The 21,027-nt window shown below is 44.9% G+C and overlaps 2 protein-coding genes and 1 long non-coding RNA gene across 3 annotated transcripts; 1 reads left to right on the plus strand and 2 right to left on the minus strand.

Moving 5' to 3' along the window:
- Nucleotides 1-5,225: 5,225 nt before the first annotated feature.
- On the plus strand, nucleotides 5,226-10,879 carry LOC127317126 (uncharacterized). The gene is made up of 3 exons (XM_051347649.2): nucleotides 5,226-5,396; nucleotides 5,481-6,439; nucleotides 10,419-10,879. The coding sequence occupies exons 1-3, from the start codon at nucleotides 5,316-5,318 to the stop codon at nucleotides 10,426-10,428; spliced, it is 1,050 nt and encodes a 349-aa protein (XP_051203609.2). The 5' UTR covers nucleotides 5,226-5,315; the 3' UTR covers nucleotides 10,429-10,879.
- LOC127317125 (disease resistance protein RGA2-like) lies at nucleotides 6,586-11,837 on the minus strand. Its single transcript, XM_051347648.2, has 3 exons — nucleotides 11,341-11,837; nucleotides 6,978-9,355; nucleotides 6,586-6,861 (listed from the first exon to the last, which is right to left on the minus strand). The coding sequence occupies exons 1-2, from the start codon at nucleotides 11,740-11,742 to the stop codon at nucleotides 6,980-6,982; spliced, it is 2,778 nt and encodes a 925-aa protein (XP_051203608.2). The 5' UTR covers nucleotides 11,743-11,837; the 3' UTR covers nucleotides 6,586-6,861; nucleotides 6,978-6,979.
- Nucleotides 11,838-12,730: 893 nt separating this feature from the next.
- LOC139834096 (uncharacterized) lies at nucleotides 12,731-14,503 on the minus strand. The gene is made up of 3 exons (XR_011749421.1): nucleotides 14,070-14,503; nucleotides 13,125-13,228; nucleotides 12,731-12,947 (listed from the first exon to the last, which is right to left on the minus strand). It is a non-coding gene; the product is annotated as an uncharacterized lncRNA (long non-coding RNA).
- Between the last annotated feature and the right edge of the window lie 6,524 nt (nucleotides 14,504-21,027).

A 21,027-nucleotide genomic window follows, 5' to 3' on the forward strand; every position in this document is an offset into this window, starting at 1 on the left:
AACTCACAAACAGTTATTGTGATTGTAACCCTCAAAAAAATGATTGAAAGCACCAAGATGATTGAGAGCACCAAGCCAAAGTTCACCCATGCCGTGGACAATGTTAGTTGCTTCCCACCAACATTGCTTATCTTAGAAAAGCACTAAGCTCCCAGGGTTGGGCGCGTCCCTGGGAGAGTCGCGCGTCGCTTTCGTGGGTCCACCTCGCGCTGGCGTGTCGGTGCGACTCGGTGTCTGGGGACAGTTCTGTCGTTGGGCATACTGAAGGCGGTTTATCCTTGTACGACGGTGGAATCGGGAGACGGTGGTTGCTTGAGCTGTGGGCCGACATGCCGCGTGCCTTCCATACAGACATCCTCCCTCTTCCCAAATCAATGCCACCACCACCGCCGCCGTCTCCGATTTTGGCCTTCTCCACCACTAATCAGCGTCATCAATCACCAGGTCGGCCCCCTCTCTCTCTCTTCTTTGACGATTACCCACGATTGCCCGCAGCTGCACTTACCTTCTGCCGACGGGTCGCGGCCAACCCTACCCAGGCCCGGTTCACTGGTATAGCGGTCGTCGGCGTCACCTCCTGCAGCTCCTGCGACTGCCAGCACGCCCATCTGTGCAGCCTCTATTCTTGGTCCGCCACTTCGACACCCTGGCCTCGAGTTCCTGTGCCGGCTGGACGGAGCGGGTCGCCCGTAGCCCCATCCAAGGACCTTGGCCCCATCAGGTCCTTGATAGTGCGGCTTCCTTGGCTACTCTTCAGCTACTACCTCGGGCGCCGCTACCTTGCAATGAAGGCGATTGTCGGACATTCTGCAACCGCTGTGATGGTGACCACACATCTTCAACTCTGACCCTGTTAGGTACACCAGTCTCTCACTCACTTCTTTCTGCAATCTGTTGTGCCCAGCAATCACGCCGTGGCCGACTGTGATGGTGGCCATCGGGCTGTGGTAGTGAGCTCAGCCCTCTAATTGGATTTCAAAGTATCGGACAACAGTTTCGTTTGTTCAGTTAGCCCACGGATGAATTCATACCTATTACATTGGTATTCTTTGGTTTTGCTGACCAAATAACCTGGTTTGTTTACATTTTCCCAAGCCTATAACCACTACCACCAAACCGTATGTTCCTTATTCAGTTCAGATTTCATTTGATCTGTGCCTGGTAGGTGCTCAGTTGTTGAAATGCCTTGCCACAGTTCTTGGTTTGGGGGGCCAATCGGCAAAAGGATCGACCTCATCGACCTCTAGACAAGCTTGCCAGTCGCCTGATGGCCTTCCGCTGCCGCCTGCTGGCGCCGAACAAGCTTCTGGACGCCTGTCCTGCTACTTATTCCCCAAACTACCACCAAGGCTGTGCACTGTCGTGGAGTCCCCGCACAACAACCACAAGATCTACACACACCAAAATCTTCAAGAATAGCACGCGCCTGAAATTCTGCATTGCTAACTCCTCAGATATTTTACCAGTGACTCGGATGGCATAATAAGCATCAAACATATATAGATATTACTATTAGCCATACTTTGTGGTCTTTGCACCAGAGCTTTCCTTGATATTACAGGTTATTGTGCAACCTTTGCATTTTTTTCACATGGTCATGAGTTCCTAATCTTCACTCATGTTTGGAGCAACAAGCAGCATAGTCCATTTTTGTTGTTGTGTAGATTACCCGCTATTTAATTTAGAATGTGGCTTTGCACACTATTGTGACCAAGTGGTGTCGGTAAACTCCCCTGACCTTATGCTTATGCACACTAGCTAATGAGTACATTGCTGTACAGTTACGGCGCACGACACACCTTTTTTTTTCTGGGCCCTTGATAACTATATCAAACATTTATCAGGCCTCTACTATTTCTTGAGTAATTTACAGATGTTGGCAAGTAGGTATCAACAAGATATATGTCATTGAGATAAATATAATCTATGAAAGATTATCAGGCAAAATTAATTATGCCATAAATCACGAGAAGGGAAAGAATCTTCAATTTGCCATCCTTATGAATACGATGTGTTGGTTATATTGGTTTGATCTATATTATTAGTTCAATTTCTTTAAGTGACCTTGTTATCGTATTACATCTTATGTAGCTTCCACCGACAATGAAAATCTAATATCTATGTCTTATTAGATAGGTGTCATGGAAGGAGTGATCAAACTTACACCCTTCTTCGATTAGGATATGATCAAGTATTTTGAGGTTGCAGAAGGAGCAAACGTAGACGGTCTATCTGTAATGTGGCTGCTGAGGTACGGTGAATTCTAAAATGGTCTCCCGCATTCAAATGATACAACATGCTAATGTATACTATGTTATCGACTCGATATTTTTGCAATGAATCGATAAAGTGTGCAATATGTTTAAACTTCTCACCAATGGTGGACAAGATGGCTGAATCAGATGTAAAACCACCCCAAATAATCTAATCCCAGGATCGGAAGTCAGCGCGGCAAGACGCGCATGGTCCATCTAGTAATAGAACTACATAGATTAATATATACATGTTCATGGCCACGTGCAGCTCATCAAGGACTCCACAACTACAAATTTCAAGTAATACCTTAGCACAGACATAGACAGTAACTGGATAAAGACCATAAAAATCGAAAGTAATACGGGTAGCATTTTTACATTACCAAAAAATTGAAGACTAGAGAGACCGGACCGAACAAACCAAATAGGCTAAACACCTAGACTTACGTGCACCACATTTTCCCCTCCGGCAGGGTGCGAGGAAGAGCTTCAGAACCCCCCGAGCTAGGGTGTGCAATGGCGATCGCGACGAAACTTTTCGTGGATGGAGGCTCGGGTGTTCAGGGTTTTCCCGAGATCGTGAATAAATAGGCGAAGGGGCGATGTCGGTGGAGGCCAGGAGGGCTCACACCACCCATAGGCACGGGCCAGGGCCAGGTCGCACCTAGGGCTGGTTTGGCCGCCCTGCTGCCTTTCTTCGACCCCCCCTCTGGACTCCGTCTTCATTACAGTAAAATATTGACTTCGGCTTTTGTTTCGTCCAATTTCGAGAATATTTCCTGTACAACTTTTCTGAAATACAAAACAACAGAAAGCATGGAACTGGCATTGTGGCATATTGTTAATAGGTTAAGGCCGGAAAATGTATAAAAGTGCAACGAAGCATGAGCAAAACATATATAAATTGGTGTAAAACAAGCATGGAGCATCAAAAATCATAGATATGTTTGAGACGTATCAGTAACAACTCTTGTGTATATCTTGCCGGTGTTGTGGTCTATTTAACATGGACGAGAGCACGAGACAAATTGCATCACTTAAACGTAAACCTTTAATATCTTTACAAAATAATCATGTTTTAATTATGTTTCAGTTTTGTTTCATAATTTTGTGGGACGATTGAGTCAGCACATGGACGAGACAAATTGCATCACTTAAACGTAAACGGAGTCCGCCGCCACGCAAACGTGGCCCAGATCGGCTTTGGGTCAGCCCGGACGCCGCAGCCATCCGTTTAGGGATGAATCCACGCGCTGGGCCGGGTTTTTGTCCGGTTCGGCTCATCCGGACGCGCGAGCGCGAGATGGGTCGCCGCGTTGGAGATGCCCTAATACTACCCTGATGGGTATATCCTAAAGCCAGGCCCTAAGAAAGAATAATCTTATACATGGCAAAGTATTGTGGCAGGGTTGCATATATTTAAACGGGATACATCTGCAGAGTGGGTAATGGACCATAAATTAATATTTGGGAAAATCATTAGATCCCAAAGAAGTGTTACGGAGAAAGTACATACTAGAAGGGGCGAAGTAGTTCGCGCACGGAAGATGAGCTGATAAACCCATGTGGCTGACGAAAGTGGTGCAATTGCACCACTAATAGGTATATAGACATATTTTTGCGCTTATGTTGCAACACACATCATATATATTTAGTAAAAGAGGTGTTATTTTTTAGTTCTTGTACTGCATTTATTGTTTATTTCCCGTTGCAACGCACATGCATATTTCCTAGGTACTTCTTAAACCCTTTCTTAGAGTATGAGAAGACTGGGGATGAAACGACCAATGGACCCGAATGAGAGGAAGAATACTACGAGAAACCAGATCTATCTGGAGAAATCAGAGTAGACTTTAATATATTGTATGGAGTGGAAGATGAAGAGGCAGAAACCGAGATAGAACCCAAGACGTAGATATCTTAGAATTAATTAGATGAGCCAAGCAGCATATACCCTTTCTAAATAAGTTGTTGAGCTTAAATAGCCTCATGACTAGTTTTGCCATTTTGCTTCTAGCTGGTAGATTTGAATTTTCCATTAGGTGTGAATTCTCATTGGACCAAGGAGGATCTCAAATCTTTTATATTTTCTTATGTGGGTATGAATAAAGAAACTATTTGGGCCCGTAATATTTCTACTGTAACACTCTATTGGTTGTAATATTTGCGGAACGATGTTCCGCAAGTGTTATGCCTATGACTTGCGTACAACAACATGCCATAGTGTGTTGGGTCCATCGCAGGCAAGCAAGTTGATTGAGATAAGGTTCATTCCTTCACATGATGAGATTAGGTGGCGGATGAACTCACCAAAACCTTACCAATACGACAGCTTGAAATATTTGAACATAATGTTTGTAAGTAGCTGTTAATCTCTAACATGATATGATGCTATCTGTTTTATAATTAAATATCCATTGCTTCTTCTCGTCCCTACGGGTAACAACTCTTGTGTATATCTTGCCGATGTTGTGGCCTATTTAACATGGACGAGAGCACGAGACAAAATGCATCACTTAAACGTAAACCTTTAGTATCTTCACAAAATAATCATGTTTTAATTATGTTTCAGTTTTGTTAAATAATTTTGTGGGAGGATTGAGTCAGCACATGGTTGATGTCATTGCTGACATCATTGTTGTACGTAGCGGCAACTGTAAAAAGAGGTTTTGGCCCAATGCCTATTCGTTAATGATATCCAGGTCAATGACTTCGATTCTCGGGCTACACCACGGGTGGCTGCTCTTGAACGAGCTGCTCATGCTCATGTGATAGCTCCTTAAAATCAAAGTCACGGTTGTTCATCATGTCTATGCGAGTGGGCCTGGTGTTGATGAAGGATCTCAAACCCTTCGGTGGGGTTGCAAGTGTATTTGATCGAGTGCGACCTCAAGCTTTTATCGCTTATGGCCGATGTTACAGTGCTTTTTTTTTGTCTAAGGTCGACCATATATAGCTCTTAAGACCAACCTTATTTTCACATTGGAGACACCCTCAAAGAAGAAAAGAAAAACCTTGTGTGTCAGTGTCACCATCGCCTGGGAATAGGGTTTCGCGGCGATGGCGGCGGACGTGCGCAAAACTGGAGCCCGGGGAGACCTACTTGGCTGTAACTGTGTCGGTCCAAAGGAAATCCGACCGGTACACGAACACGAGTACGCACAGCATATTATCTCCCTCGTCAGGCCCTTCTCGTGACAGATCCGTTCTCTTTTCCCCAATCAGATCGGAACCATCCCGCCGCCGACGTACCGCCGGTCGATCGATCGATCTATGGAGGCACCGGCGGAGCAGCAGCCGCCGCGCGGCACCAAGCGACCGCCCGAAGACGGCGACGTCTACAAGGCCAACGGAGCCCGACGCTACGACTTCTCCCGCGACGAAGAGGGTGGCGGCGGCGGCGGCTGCAACTCCTCCACCGGGTTCCTCGACGAGAACGGCACGTTCGTGGAGCGCGCGGCGCGGGGCGGCACGAAGGAGGAGGCCTGGCTGGGCCCCGCCGACGCCGACGCCGCCCCCGCCGCCACGAAGCGCGCCAGGAAGGCCCTGAGGAAGCAGGAGGAGGACGAGCGGCTCGTGGACGACCTCGTCGCCTCCCGCGCCGTGTTCGACATCAGGAAGAGGGTGGTCGGGATCCTCGAGCCCGGCGAGACGGTCCCGCGCGCCCTCAGGCGGCTCAAGGGCCTCGGCGGCGGCGCGCCCACCGCCGCCGCCGGCGCGCGCGGGACTGCTAGCAGCAGGATGGACGAGGAGACGCGGCGCGCGTTCGACGAGCTGACGGACGCGGCGGCGGAGCTGTTCGACCGCGGCGACCTCGACGCCTACTCCCACGACCGCGAGGCGTTCGAGGAGGCGGCGTGGGCCTACGAGTACCGCCGCCGTGCCCGCGCCTCTGGTTCCGCCGCCGCTGCCGCGCAGGAGGTCGAAGAAGGATGCGCAGTCAGTCCCGATCAGCCGGATACGCCGGGCGACGCTTCGGGTACGGCGGCGGCGGAGGCTGGCGAGGGAGCCGGCGTCGGGGGCTGGGACTACGTGTACGATCCGGCGTCGGGCAACTACTACAGCAGCAGCACGGGGTACTTCTACGATGCTGCGTCTGGGTGCTACTGCTCGGCGTATACGGGCACATGGTTCTCCTACGGCGACGATGGACAATGCTACGGCACGGGCAAAGAGTTGCAGCCGTGAGTAATTAACAGCCATTTTAGTATGCAGAGAGTAATAGTCTGATGGAGATATTAATACAGTTTTCCCTGGTAGCCCCAGTATTCATTCGAAAATGCAACAAAGGACATTAAGCAAACCAGATTCTTTAGTGTTACAAACAATAGGAATCAAACAATCTGGGGTTCATCATGCATTCGACAGTATTACAAATCATAGGAAGCAAATAAATCCAGTGGTCATTATTCCACATTATTACAAAACCATAGTAAAGAAATAAATTCAGTGTTCCATCACTGCATGCACCATGCAGCCATATGCCATTATGGATTCGTCGGTAGTTTACAAGAGTATGTAGCCCAAGGAAGAAGCCAGTAAAAACCTGAATACTTTGAAGGACTTCATCTCCTTCGTCTCCCGTCCTCAGCAAAAGGGCACCCATCTAACAGTTATCAAACAAATCAGTAACATAGCAGCAACCTGAACGACTAGTAGTTACAGTAACATTTACTGAACGCAATGGAAAGTAGAAGACATCAAGGCAATTTGAGTACGTACCATCAGCAATCTTTTCGCGATTCGGCCCAGGAGTTACACAATCGCTCCAACTCAGGATTGCAGTACTCGACCGTGAACTTCTCAAGAGATTTCGGCAGTGTTCCAAGCGACTGCATATGCTCACACGCGTAGATATCCAGTATCTTGAGCGATTTGAGGTGCTCCATGCCTGGTAAGGCATCCCAGCTGCATCTAGTAATATATAGCGAATGAAGATGAATGAAAGGCCCAAGATCAGGAGCAAGTCCCTGTTGACTCCATCCGCCGAATATTAGTTGTTGAAGATTCTTTGGACCGCCATTATGCTCGCCCATCATCCAATTCGGTAAGGTCATACCGTGGTAACCCCATATACCTAGTCTTTCAAGATACTTGGATGGGCAAAGACCCTCAAGTACATCATCGTGATCTTCTGGACCGCAGTTCCCACTATCCCATTGCAGCACCACTTCTGTAAGCTTTTCCTTGCCAGCGAGATTGACTTCAAGAGCTTCCTCCTTGCTCTGAACATTTTCAAGACCTCGGATGTGCAGCCTATCTTGAAGCTTGTTTAGGTGTTTCAGCTGATGCGGCTCATACCCCTGTTCCTTCCTTATTGTGAAGTGTACTAACATTTGGAGCCATGTCAGCCTGCCAATGCCTGGAAAATCCAGAGCAGAAGTGCTAATTACACGGCGCAAGTTGACGAGGTTCGACATATCACCTGAAAACGCTAGACTTCTGCACCAACCAAAATCTACCACCTGCATGTGGTAAAGTTTGGTAAAAGTGCCTGGTACAGTTATCTTGGGAAGTGCAGCCGTCATTTGAAAAGCTAAATAACGCAGATGATTCAACTGACCAATCGAATCTGGGATTGAGATCAAACGGTCGTTGGGATCACTTCCACTAAAACCTAATTTCAGTACCCGCAATTTCCGTAGCCCCCTCAAAATATTGAACACACTCTCAAAGACTTTCCATTCGGTTGAATAGATGATGAGAGTGCGCAAGTTTTTCAATCCAGATATCTTCTCAATAAGCATCTCGCTATAATAAGCCCCAACAAAAAGATAGCGGACATCTTGAGGACCTTCCTCTCTGGAGCCTTTCTCGATCCTGAAGTAATCTCTTCCGGCAACCTCCTCTGCTAAATCACACAGCAGATCATGAATTGTAAAGTAATCAACAACATATGCACCTGTACCCACCTCATGTAATGTTTTCCCTCCTAATTGCAGAAACGAGGCCGACAACAATTCATTAAAATAATTCTTAGCAACATCTTCCATTTCCTCTTCAGGCTTACTAGGTTTTATAAACCCTTCTGCCACCCACAACTTAACTAGCTCATCACGTTTCAAATGATGTCCTCTAGGAAAAATACTGCAGTAAGCAAAGCATCGCCTGACCTGCTCATCAAGATACTGGTAGCTCCACCACAGAGCTCCCATCGTACTGTTCAAGAGGTCCCGATCTTTCTCACTCCTCCAAAACTCAACCGTCTGCGTCTCTCGGAGCCGTGAGCCCACTGTTCTAGCTGCTAGAGGTGATCTTTTTAGTTTTTTTGCAATGTCCTCCGCGATCATTTCAAGTATTATTCGATCATTGTCACTTACCCTTGCATCTCGAAGTGCATAATGCATGAACATTTCAAGAAACACTTCATCATCCAGGTCTGATATTGGAATACATCTCCCTTTTACAGCACCCAGAGTTAGTAGAGCAGCTTCAGTTCGACTAGTCACCAAGATTCTGCTTCCTGTCTTCCCAACATGCAACGGAGAAATTAACTTTTGTAGTTCTTCACGGTCTTCTGAATTCCTAATGTTGTACCAGACATCATCCAGTACCAACAAAATCCGTTTTCCACGCAGTTTCTCCTCTAGACTTTCCTTTAGGATGTTAAGACTACTGAATTTCGGGCATTCTTTATGTGTTGCACCCTCAAACATTTCACTGAAAATGGAATCCAAAGCGAAATTCTGGGAAACATGAATCCACATAAGAATGTCGAAATGGCCTTCCATTTTCTCTTGCTTGCACTTTTTCTCATGATCATAAACACATTGTGCAAGTGTCGATTTCCCAGACCCGGCGATGCCATGAATGCCAATTACAGAATAACATGTACCACTTGTGGTGTTTACTTGACAATGGTATTCCTTCTCATGAAGCATCGCTATGATCTTGTCACGATCTTGATCTCGACCAATTACTCGTAGCGGAGGACCTGCAGTAGTGACTGCGCTACGTGAACTGGTAGCAACAGCTCGTCTCGCGCTATCATTACGAACACCTGGCAAGTTCAGTTGTTCCAAAACTTCACATGCATCACTTATAGCACTCCCTATCTTCTTTAGGCTCTTCTCCAACTGCAGTTTTGACATACCACTCTCCTGCAAAACCAGATAACAGAAGTTTTAGGCTACAAGAATTCCTTCGTTTGAAGAATATATAAAGCATCTTTTTCTCACGAATGTTGGCTTATTTCATATCCCAATGAAAAGGCATTTTTTTCTCTATTCTCTCTTAATATCTAATAAAAGCATGCACTACATGAAAAGAATCTAGATCGTCGACGGCCAAGGCGGCTGCGCAATGGAGGTGGGCGATATCAGGAGTGCGCTGGCCGTGTCCTATATTGTTGAGTGTTTAAGGTGCGCCAATGAGGTCACTGGGCTCATCTCGGCACTCCTGGGTGCCATATTGTGTCGATAGCTCGATTATCTCATCCATTGTGCGTGCCAGGTGTGATATGCCTTACGCCGACGTGTGGTGGCTGTAGGAGACGTACAGGGGTGGTGGGTCGGTCCAACCTTTTCTGTTACTTCAGTAATTCTATGACACCTTCTGAAGCCCTGATCCAATAGCGAGCAAGGCGCCGCAGGCAGAGGGCAGTTCACTGAGAGGTAAACGGTGTATTACCAGGGCTGCACAAGGAAGAGGAGCTTGCGGGAAAATGCTGCTAGTTGGAGAATGGCACAGTCTTGGATCATTCCAGGACAATTTGGCTAATCTACTACTATAAGAAACGCTATATGCACTTGCGGAAAAGCAAAATCTCTTTGAAAATAAAAATCTGGCTGTAGCTGATATAATGGCATAATGCAATTGCTACAAAAGATAACATGCTGAAGAGAAGATGAATTGAAAGTGCTTGCTGCCAGTTCTATCACAAAGATTAATCCATTTCTCATCTTTTCTTTGAATGTGTAGCAGCAAAATATATATGTTTGAAATACATTTGGCATGGCCATTGGAGCACCTAATAGGCCTGAGAGTTTCAGTTCTTCTGGTGATTCCCCCAATATGTTCCAGCTAGTAGAAACTTTCAAATTGCTGGACTGGCGCTATTTGCTGGGCCATTTGGAAGTTAAAAAATAGAGCATGCTTAAGAGAAAACTCATCAAATCCCTTAATGAGCTAGTTTCTCTGCTGTCTTGATGAATTACTGGGCAGGTCTCCATAATCCCTCTGATGCGGTGAATATCAAAGCTGGCGCCGATGGACTCCTCCGCTTAGCTGCTGCTACGTTTTCTTTGTCTGAGAGACAAACTGACAGGAGAGACATTCGGCTGATCGAAGGACAAAGGACAGATCCTGATGTTGATGACATGGAAACTGAAGAGAATGATATCTAAAATCTACTGCCGCTGCTTCTACTCCCTCCCCTGCTTCTACTCCCTCCCCTCGGTGGAGTAGCTTCGTTTTTCTGACCTAGAAGTTTGAGTTTTTTAGAAGTGTGCTGTTGGCCGTTGGTTTGTGTGGCTTTTGATGAGTTGTAATTGGTTCTATAAAATAACCTCCCTAAACGCTAGTAGTAGGCGGCGATCACTCTCCTACTTTTTCCTTACTTTTTGAACACCTGTTTTTTTCGTTATCTTGATGGTAATGAAAATCGATCCCATGCTAGAGGGCTTGGAGAAAAATAAGAAACACTATATAAACTCTTGATTCATTGCTTAATTTACATAGCACAAATGTCTCGCTTATATAGGTTATAGATGGCTCAAAAGAAACTAATCCTATTTTTCGTGAAAATCGACATTGTGTCTCTTAATATATTTGAAGATCTATTTTTCGCCAGTTTTCCTTAAAACTGTATTGTTTGGGTTTTCTTTGTCTGGTTTTCCTTATAAATTGGACACGGGTGTTGAGTTGTATCTGTTTTTGGCCGGTTTCCCTTATAAATTGGTCAAATGTCTCTCTACGTAATGAATAGGCAGCTCCCTGCCGGTTGCTCCAAAATATGTGAGATTGCATTCTGATTTACAATTATAGCTCCCTAGGTTATCTCATTAACATACATCTATGTGGCACAAAATGATGGGAGAACCTGCAACAAAGCAGCATGCATCCAAATATGAGGGCTGGGAAATACCTCATCTTTCAGTGGGGAGCTTGGCATGGCACACGGAAGACAATTCCTTAGAAAATCCATCTTACGTGGAGGCATGCTCGCATCTAACTTGGCACCCTGGATCTGCTTCTTGAGACTTTGGTACTCAACACGATCCAAGATGTCTTCGGCTTCGTAGAAAGCAGATTTGAGCTTTTCTAGCAGTGGCTCCAAGCGAACCCTGTAAGTGCTCTCATCAACTACCTCCATCACCCGCTGCAGTTGTAAAACTTGTATATCAAGTATCTTCAGTTTCTCTGGTGCGTTCAACTCGAGGAGGGCGAAACCTTTGTTGAGGAGCCTAGGAATGATGGGTGAGGCGAGCCAACCTACTGCCGTTACGCCCCATCCTACAGCAGCACTAATGCTAATTGGATCCGCCATTGCAAGATTTCAGAGAGGGGGGAGAAGGCTAGATAAGGCTGCAGGATATGTGTGTACACTGACCCTTCAGGGTAACGCACCTGGTCGACCTTGAAGACAGCCAAGTAACATAAACAAGTACCAGTTGAGAGAGATTCCTGAACACGATACATTATTTATCACTGGGTTTGGGTTATAATAAGGGACAACTTGATACCAACATGTGACTTGATTGGTTTATTCTAATTTTATGAAATGGTAGTTGCTGGACATGACTTAGTAGTTTTAGGGTCTGTTTATTTGGGGTGCAGCTTTTGAAAATCAGTTGTAGCTGTTGAGCTGTGAAAAAGCTGATGTGAGAAGGAGCCGTTGGAAATAGAGATTTGATGCTTGGTAGAAATGCTTTTTGTAGTTGTTGTTGTTAGTTTCAGGAGTGAAATGTCTAGAATACCCTGAATATTGTAGATATTGTATAAATGATGTCTTGAAATAAATTAATTGTTTCTGACTGTTTTTTCACATAACTACTATGTTTATGAGGTGATTTACCTTTTTTTGCTAAAATGAATTACATATTTCAAGCAGTTTTTACATAATTATTTAAAATGAATTTCGAAGTCCATATTAGCCCACCCGAGTTTTTTCATAAATCGCATGATTAAGAGCTGATTTAGCCAAACTTTAACAATTTTCTTTCTTAGAATTAATGTAAAATTCTGTATACAGAACATATAGAATTGAGGCAAAGCAATTCTATACACTAGATGATGCCCCGCGCGTTGCTGCGGGAGTTTGTAGGAAGAAAGTACGTATATATTAGAACACATAACATAAATAAGTTGAACATAGTTGTGAACCATGTCTTCTTTATGCGAAGGAAAAATAATTTCATTAGGATGTATGATGTATGACTTGCTGGAAGGATACATGATTACATGTGTACATAGCACAACAAATATATAGTCAAAACGCATAAAGCCATATGTCAATTTGGTATAACAATTTATAATTAAGTTTCCAATGAGAATAACTCGTGAATAATACTATTGGAAATGACTGACCAATGTTTTTACAATTTGCACAAAAATGACATGGGAAAATATAATGTTGGACATAATAAGCCATGGTGAATCAAGAGAAAGCTCTAACTCTAAACACATTGTTCAACAACGATTCAATGATTGAACATGCCATTCCTCCTTTCTTTCCCTATTAATGGGTTAAACCTGAGACAATGGCGTGTAAGTTGTGTAAAAAAGCTATGAAAATTAAGGGAGATGAGTAAAAAAATTACAAATTCTACAAAGACAAACATAAATAGAAGGTGTTGATCTGCAGAAACTCTAGAGCAATCAAAGAAGGAACAATTTGTAGCATTAATTAAAAGAAAACATATTGCTTACATCTATAGATTGGGACTTTTGAATATATTTATGAGAGCACAACCACGGAAGTTTTGCACGTAGCAAATAAAACAAAATCAAATGCATCTGACTGCCATCATATCCTGAAGACAAATGTCAGAAGAAGTGTTAGCTTTGCTTACTCCAAATCTGTACCTACTTATATTTTTAGGTAGTGTTCAGTTTTTTGTTCAGAATAACGTTAGTCCATGCAACGATCAAGTAGCTTCTTGAGCAGTTCGGTAGCGGGATCGAGTTACATGTGCGGGCCTGGGATGCCACGTCCAGTGCGCAACATGGTGATAGACTCAATCACGTTTTGTTATCTCAACGTTATTTGCTGCAATCCTTCCAAATAAGAAGAGAAAAAGATGGAACAGTAAGCTGCTAACTTTTACAGAGGCAAAATTCCTCTCATGTGTCTTCCTATATGATAATCACTGAGATCGCGTCGAGTTAATTCAGGTATGATATTACAAAAAGTTACTGATCAATCCTCCTTGTTAACATTTAGAATAAGGAGTTTGTAACATCAAATTTGAATAGCATAGAAACAATAAATCTTGTAGTATTGCAAGAAATTTTCTCTAGATTTTATGTAGAAAACATAGTAAACTGATTGATAAAATCCAATGTGCCTGCAAACACAATCAGCTAGAAAAAACCAGATTACTCGATAGAAATTCTGCAACTTTCAATGAAATTCCAATCAAATCTCCAGCAGTTTTTGAGCGGAGAGCAAGCTAACAATTTGAGAAAACAATTGTGAGGATAAATAATAAAGTGAGAAGGAGAAGGAGATGGACGCAAGCAGGCGGACACTCGGGATGTCCATGTCTACACGAACGGGGAGCTTCTTAAAGATCCACATGCCTGATTATAATTATTTTTACAAATTGTTGATGCTTACATCCATAGATGTGAAGGAAAGTAGAGTATGCGTACCAATGCAGGAAGGCACTGTGCGGAGTCGATGAATCCAAAGTAAATCCCAATAAATCCGGAAGAAAGCGCAAGAAATCCGGAGGGCCTGAGGTAGGCGGAGACGAAATCCAGAGCCGGAGACCATCAACCTGGCAGATTGGAAAGGCATACTTGAGGGGTTCAAGAAATCCGGAGGGCCTGACGGTGGAGCAGATGAAATCCAGAGCCAAAGAGGCCGCTGGGTGCGGTGGCGGCGCGAGCAAGCTGCCTTGATTTGTGTGGAGATGGATGGTACCACGTCGTGCGTTTTAAGCTGGGGAAAAGGGCGGCGGAGGATGATCTCCATTCAGCAGTTTTCATTCTGGCTTTAATGCCTCGAAATTATACGATTTAATGCTTGGATTTATGGCCGCACTATGCTGGGAAGGAAGAGGGACGCTGCTGATGGTGGAGGAAGACGAAGTTGTTTCGTGTTGTTTCTGGTTTTCGTAAGGGTGAACGTCAACGAACAGCGGGCCAAGCCCCAGCCGATGTTGGTTCGAAGCAGGCCAGCGTAACCTGGCCCATGTCAGTTTAAACTTTCTGTTACAGCCCACGCCGGCCACATCGGTTCTAAGCGAGGGGAATCGTACCTGACTACCTGGGAGCTCCTCGACACCGACCTGGTCGGCGCTGGGAGAATGCCGCACACCCTCGCGCTCCCGGGTAGCTAGCTGGGCTGCGGCCCAACATCAGGTAATTCGTTTTTTCTTTTTCGTTTCTTTTTGTTTTCTGTTGTTTGTTTTCTTTTTTAAAAGAATTTTTTAAAATCTGAACATTTGTCAAAATTAAAAAATTTAAATTAAAAATAAATAACTTTTTAAAAATCTGAACATTTTTTAGATTTGAACATTTTTAAATTTGAACAAAAATGTAGTTTACTCTATGAACAATTTCCAAATTTGAACAAAATTTATATTTGAACAATTTTCTAATCTGAACGATTTTCATATTAGAACAATTTTCGAATTTGAACACATTTCAAATTTGAACGATTTTCAAATTTGAACGATTTTCAAATTTAAACGGTTTTCAAATTTGAACGATTTTTTGATTTGAACGGTTTTCAATTTTGAACATTTTTGAATTTAAACATTTTTCAATTTGAACAATTTTTTAAAATTGAAATTTTCGAATCTGAAAAAATATAAATAAAACTGAAAATAGAAAAAAGAAAAAGAAAACAGAAAAAGAAACCAGAAAAAGAAACCAGAAAAAGAAACCAGAAAAGAAAAAAGAAAAAGGAAAAACGAACTGCTACAGGCTAAATAGACACTAATGGGCCTGGCCCATACCCGACCAGGGGGTGTGCGGTGGCCGGTAGCCACCGACCTGGTCGGTGTATAGGTTTTCCCCTACCTGAGGCCTGAGGGAGACAGAAATTGAGGTGACGTGGCCTCACTAAAATCCAGGAAAATCAGGTAGTGGTGGTTGCTTTTTAGAGATAAAAGATACATCCATCAACCATACATGGGATGGCCTAGATATTCCATTCCACGGTATTAATTAATTCCTGGAATAATAAAAATAGATACGAAGTACTTGGGGACAGCAAGATCCGACGGCTGGGTCCTCGTTCAGATCCAAGGCAGTAATGGTTCCCGAGCACGCTCCTGGACGGGAGGGCAACAGGGATGAGATCCTCCTACCGGTGGTGAAGACAGAGACGAGCTCGTCGTCCTTCCAGTTGGTCGCGGACGGGATTTTGGTGACGAGGACAAACTCCCGCGTTCCGGCGGCGCCTGTGTGCTGCGGCCGACGGGGACTAGATCAACCCGCCGTGCACCCGGTTGATTTGGGAATGGAGGGATTTGGCGCAGGCCGAGAACGGAGAGAGGAGCAGCAGAGGTTGCGGGGACGAGGACGACAACGGACAAGTGAGGTCTTCGACGGCCGACGTGAGCGAGCTCGATCCGGCCGATTCATTGACGGCATGGGTTGCAGCCTTGCAGGAGGTCGGGAACGCGGCAGGGGACAAGGTTTGGGGAAGGGAACGGTGGGGTCGGCGGCGGGGAATGGCGGCGGCGATGGTGAAACAGAAACGCCCGCCAGAGCTAGGATGAGGAAGAGGAATCTGACCGATTCCGGGCATGTTCGGTTTAAGTGGGGTTGAGCCAGATTGAAAGGTATTGACCGGCAATTAAACATGATAGTTGAATGCCCGTGCTTTGCCACGGCATCCACCTAATCTTTTCTATCATCTCACATGTAAATATAAAATGCACATAAATATTCATGTATAAAAATAGATTGCCAAGTAGTAATTCAGATGCACATATATGCACATGTCTCAAATCTGTCAGCAAGTATTACATTTTGAAATACAATGATCATGAAGAGAGTTACTCAAATGTGGTCTAGCTACATCAACATGAAATTAGCATGGGAAAGACCCCTCTTTCGGAACCCTCCCGCGTAGATGTCTGCCCTTAGAACGCCTGAAATATGCTTCTTGATAAGCATCTCTTTCATTGTCCCATCTTGACCTGAATACTCGGGTCAAGGGATATGGTTGCTCCTGCGGCTTCAAAGCAACACGTCCTTTCTATCCTACCAGTTTGGGTTGCAGGCTATCGTCACAACTCACGAAGATGTGAGGCATGCCATACGTCGACAGGTTCCTATGATGTCATCATAGGTCCACTTACGTGGAAGTTTAATGTGTGCCATTTCCATAATAGTTATACCAACATTCATTCTCTATAGTTTCATTCTTGAACCGGTCACCTTAAGCTTAAAGAAAATCACGGATATACTTGTGAGAATAAAGTTAAGAATGAATACTATAGGTAATGGACATCACTGATTCTATCACAGAAAATGTTGATGCATGCCCAATTGAAGAGTTCACCTATACAAACCTTTTCATGAGCAAAAAGGGTATGTGTCGACCAAAATCCAACAATTTGGGTATGGATCTTTTGTGAAGTGGTCCTAAAAAATAAGATCTAATGTGAAATTCAAATTTTAATTTTGTAGGGTCAAGTCTAGAATAAATTATATCAGATCATGTAAAAAGATAACTTAACTGAGAAGGTTTTGGTACCATCTATAACATTTAAATAACCAAATAATATAGAGCATAAAACTCTCATATTGTTTGTACTGCTATTGCAATACGATATCCCTTTGCCCTTTCCGTATTAAAAAGTACAAGAATTGACTGATTACCTATGCCCTATCATGAAGGGAATAACTATTCCCTTTTGTTCCTCAACCTGCTCGAACTTTTCATCTAAGTGCAGTAAGAGAGATTTAAAAGCTAATAAACATATGAAAAATTCACTCCTCTAACCACTAATTTTGAACCCACTCTGTTCTTCTTCAGAATTAGGAACTTGAGTGACCAAAGTAGAAAACAAATCATAAATATCATACTGAGACCATAAACACACCAGATCAGAGAGTTGTGCAGAAGGCTGATGGGAGCAAAATTCTGTAATCCACAGTATATGTATCATGGCAAATAGGCCAAAGTACTGGCAGCCTGGTTGTTGTTCAACCATTTGCAATGAAAATTTATTCTCATGTATGTAATGATAAAAGTCCGTGTCAATTAAAACTTCATTGTACTTGGTCCGTCTTCAAGACAAACTAAATTCACAGATCCAAAGGAGCTACAAGGATCTAGAAGCTTATCATAATTAAAGCTCATGTTGCAGTAAATTGCACATAACCAAATATATAGCTAAGTGAACAATATCAAGTTAAGAGATGATATTATTAGCATGGCAACATGATTTTACAACCAAGTGATCAAAGCTAATTTCCATCAGTAAAGACATAAATATCTCTTAGCTGAGTTCACAAACAATTGTTGTTAAAATATGCTGCAACTTAATATTGTAAGGGTACATTGCCCCTATGTGTGGTTTTGGTAATTAATGACAACCCCTATGGACTAATGTTTTCATTGAGTTTATATGAAGGAATATTCCATAGGTACTACTTGCTCTCCATGTGTTGGATTCAAGTATGGATGCCATGAAGATAAAGATATACCTTGTGTATTGGCATCAAGATCATCGGTATGAAGATATATGTGTGATATGATCAAGAAGAAGAAATGAAGATGGAGTTCTTGTGTGGAACTCAATATTAGCCATGCTCTATCTTAAGTGAGTATGAGAAGATACAAGGTTGAGTTGGGCAAGTTCAAGATGAGCATCTTGAGTGGATCACATGCTTGAAGCTTGCCGTCCATTTGGTGATAGTGGACATGTGAAGATGTGCATCAATGAAGCTTTCCCATCATTGTGTATGGGGGAGCATTTGTGAGTATACACGAAGCGACAATGATCAAGTGATGGGATGCGCAAGGCAAAGGTATGACCTTGATAGGTTTTCCTTTTACCGGTCTCGAGGTGGTTGATGGGAGACCGGATTATAGGATAGATAGCCGCACTATTAAGAGGGTCTTTCGGTTGGTTAACTTGATCACATCGTCTTAGGGAGCTCAATCCTTGCATGCGTTGCATATTCTTATTGCTTCTTGGTGTTTCTCTATGTGAGGTTCTTGAGCTTGTTGCTAGCTTTACAACAAGCCCAAGTTCATCGAAAACGGTGTTCGCATGCATCTTCTATTGCGTTTTCGAGGTTGGGTGATTTTACCGGTTATTCATGATATAAGGTTCTACCCTTTTATATTCATGATAAAATCCCCTCCTACAGTTTCATGAGTTTGCACTTTCTATTGGATAGCATTTGTTGTTATCTTTCCAACGAAATTAGTTTCATGTCAATCGGAGTTCGGGAGCTCTAGTTATTAAAGGAAAAGGAAAAAGAATAAAAAGAAAAAAGGGGAAGGGGCCAGCCGGCCGGACCGGCCCAGCCGCCGGGCCACCCGGTCGAAACCGGCCCGGCGCCGACGCCGACCGGGCGGCGATCGAGGCGCCCCCGACCTGGTCCGGCCCAGGCCCGGTCGCCGACCGGCCCACCCGGTGCTGGCCCCGGCCGGACCGGCCTCGGCCCGCCAAAGGCCCGCGCGGCCCGAAGCCTCCGCGCCGCCCGTGCGCAATCGGGGCCGTCGGCTCCGCCGGCCCACCCGCGCGCCCTTGCTCGGCTGGCCTCACGGCCGGTGCTGGGCCTCACCGCCCCGCCGGCCCAGCCCGCCTGGCCTCCCCGCGCGCTGAAGGCCATCTGCCGCCTGGCGCGCCTCGCGCCCAGCCGGTCGGTGGGCCGGTCCGACCGGGCAGGCCACCGGCCTCTCCGGCCTAGGCTCCGGTCGGCCGGCCTGCTGGCCGGCTGGGCTGTCTTTTTTAGCCGATTTTAATCCGATTTTCACCCGGTTTTCTCCCCAACGGTTATTTTTCTCTCTAGACTATAAATAGCCCTTCTTCCACCTTGAGCAACCAGTTCTTCCCATTCTCTCACCTCCATTGTTGCCTTTTGAAGAACTTGCTCTCCCCCTTGATTCCTCCAACCATTCTTGCTCATATTTGAGGATTTGAGAGAGGAGATCTAGATCTACACTTCCACCAAACCGTTTCTTCTCTAAGTGAGGGAATCTCTTGGGATCTAGATCTTGGAGTCTTTTGTTGACTTTCCCCATTGTTCTTCCTCTCCAATCTCATCCTAGCATTTGTTGTTTGGGTGGGATTTGAGAGTGAAGGATTTGAACACCTCTAGTGTTCTTGCTTTGCATCATTGCATAGTGTTGAGCTCTCCACCACGATTTGTTCGAGTGAGAGACCGTGAGCTTGTTACTCTTGGAGGGTGACCTCCTAGTTGGCTTGGTTGGTGTCCCGGTGATCTCTTCGTGGAAGATTGTGAAGGGGCCCGGGCTTCTCCTTCGTGGAGCTTGTGAAGTGGTTGTGGAGCTTGCCATCTCCGGAGCGGAGGAAAAGCTAACCATAAGGAAAGGGCCATTATCCTTCGTGGGTGTGGTTCGGAGAATAGGGTGAGCCTTCGTGGCGCGGGGAATCCTTCGTGGGACCTCCACTCCTCCAAACGTGACGTACCTTGTTGCAAAGCAAGGGAACACGGGAATACATCCTCGTCTCCGCGTGCCTCGGTTATTTCTATACCCGAGCTCTCTTTCCTTGTGATAGCCATCGTGCTTGAAGTACATATATCTTGCTATCACTTGTGCTACATATATCTTGTGCCTATCTTGCTTAGCTCTAGTTGCTATTGTCACACTTAGTTGAGCTTAGCATATTTAGGGTTTGTGCTTGTAATCTAAACGATAGTTTAATTCCGCATTCTTACAAGACAAATCCGCAAGAGTTTGTAATTGCCTATTCACCCCCCCACTAGGCGACATCTCGATCTTTCAATTGGTATCAGAGCAAGGTCTCTCCTTGTTTAAGGCTTCACCGCCTTGAGAGTAAAGATGTCGGCTAGTTGTTGCGGTCAAAACCCACCGGCGGGCAGCGACGGGCAACACCGTAGAGCCGGGAACAACTTTGGGTTGCGGCTGGCCCTGGTCCCTCCGAGCGACGGCCCGCAAAGCCTCTGGTACACACGTCCGATGCTGATGCAAGGGCGTGCCACCTGACCTATACCTGGTCAGGAAGGTGATGGAGATGCCTCGCTTAGTTTCCTGCATGGCATACACGTAAACATTAAATACGAGCCTCGATCGGCTCTCAGGTTATCCTGTGAATCGGCTCAAGGAGCCGATCCACCCATGATTCGTACGAGGTGCACGAATATATGGTGGTCCTACTTGATCAAGATAAAGCTAATGTGATCTACGACGATTTAGGGTTTTCACCGCATAATCGGATCATCCTACTCACGATTGGGCCTCGCGGCCACGCACGGTGATCGTAAGCCGATCCTAGATAGGGCCTAAAAACCAACACGAGGTTGATCCCCGGAACATCCTGTCTAGGACTAGCAAACGACACCCTACGTGCCGCTGGATCCTCCAACCCTTTGTAAGGCCTAACTATTGCAGATATTAAACTAATCCTTGTAGAACAAGGAGCAACCG

This window comes from Lolium perenne, chromosome 7, assembly GCF_019359855.2.
Source record: "Lolium perenne isolate Kyuss_39 chromosome 7, Kyuss_2.0, whole genome shotgun sequence".
Taxonomy (NCBI): Eukaryota; Viridiplantae; Streptophyta; class Magnoliopsida; order Poales; family Poaceae; genus Lolium; species Lolium perenne.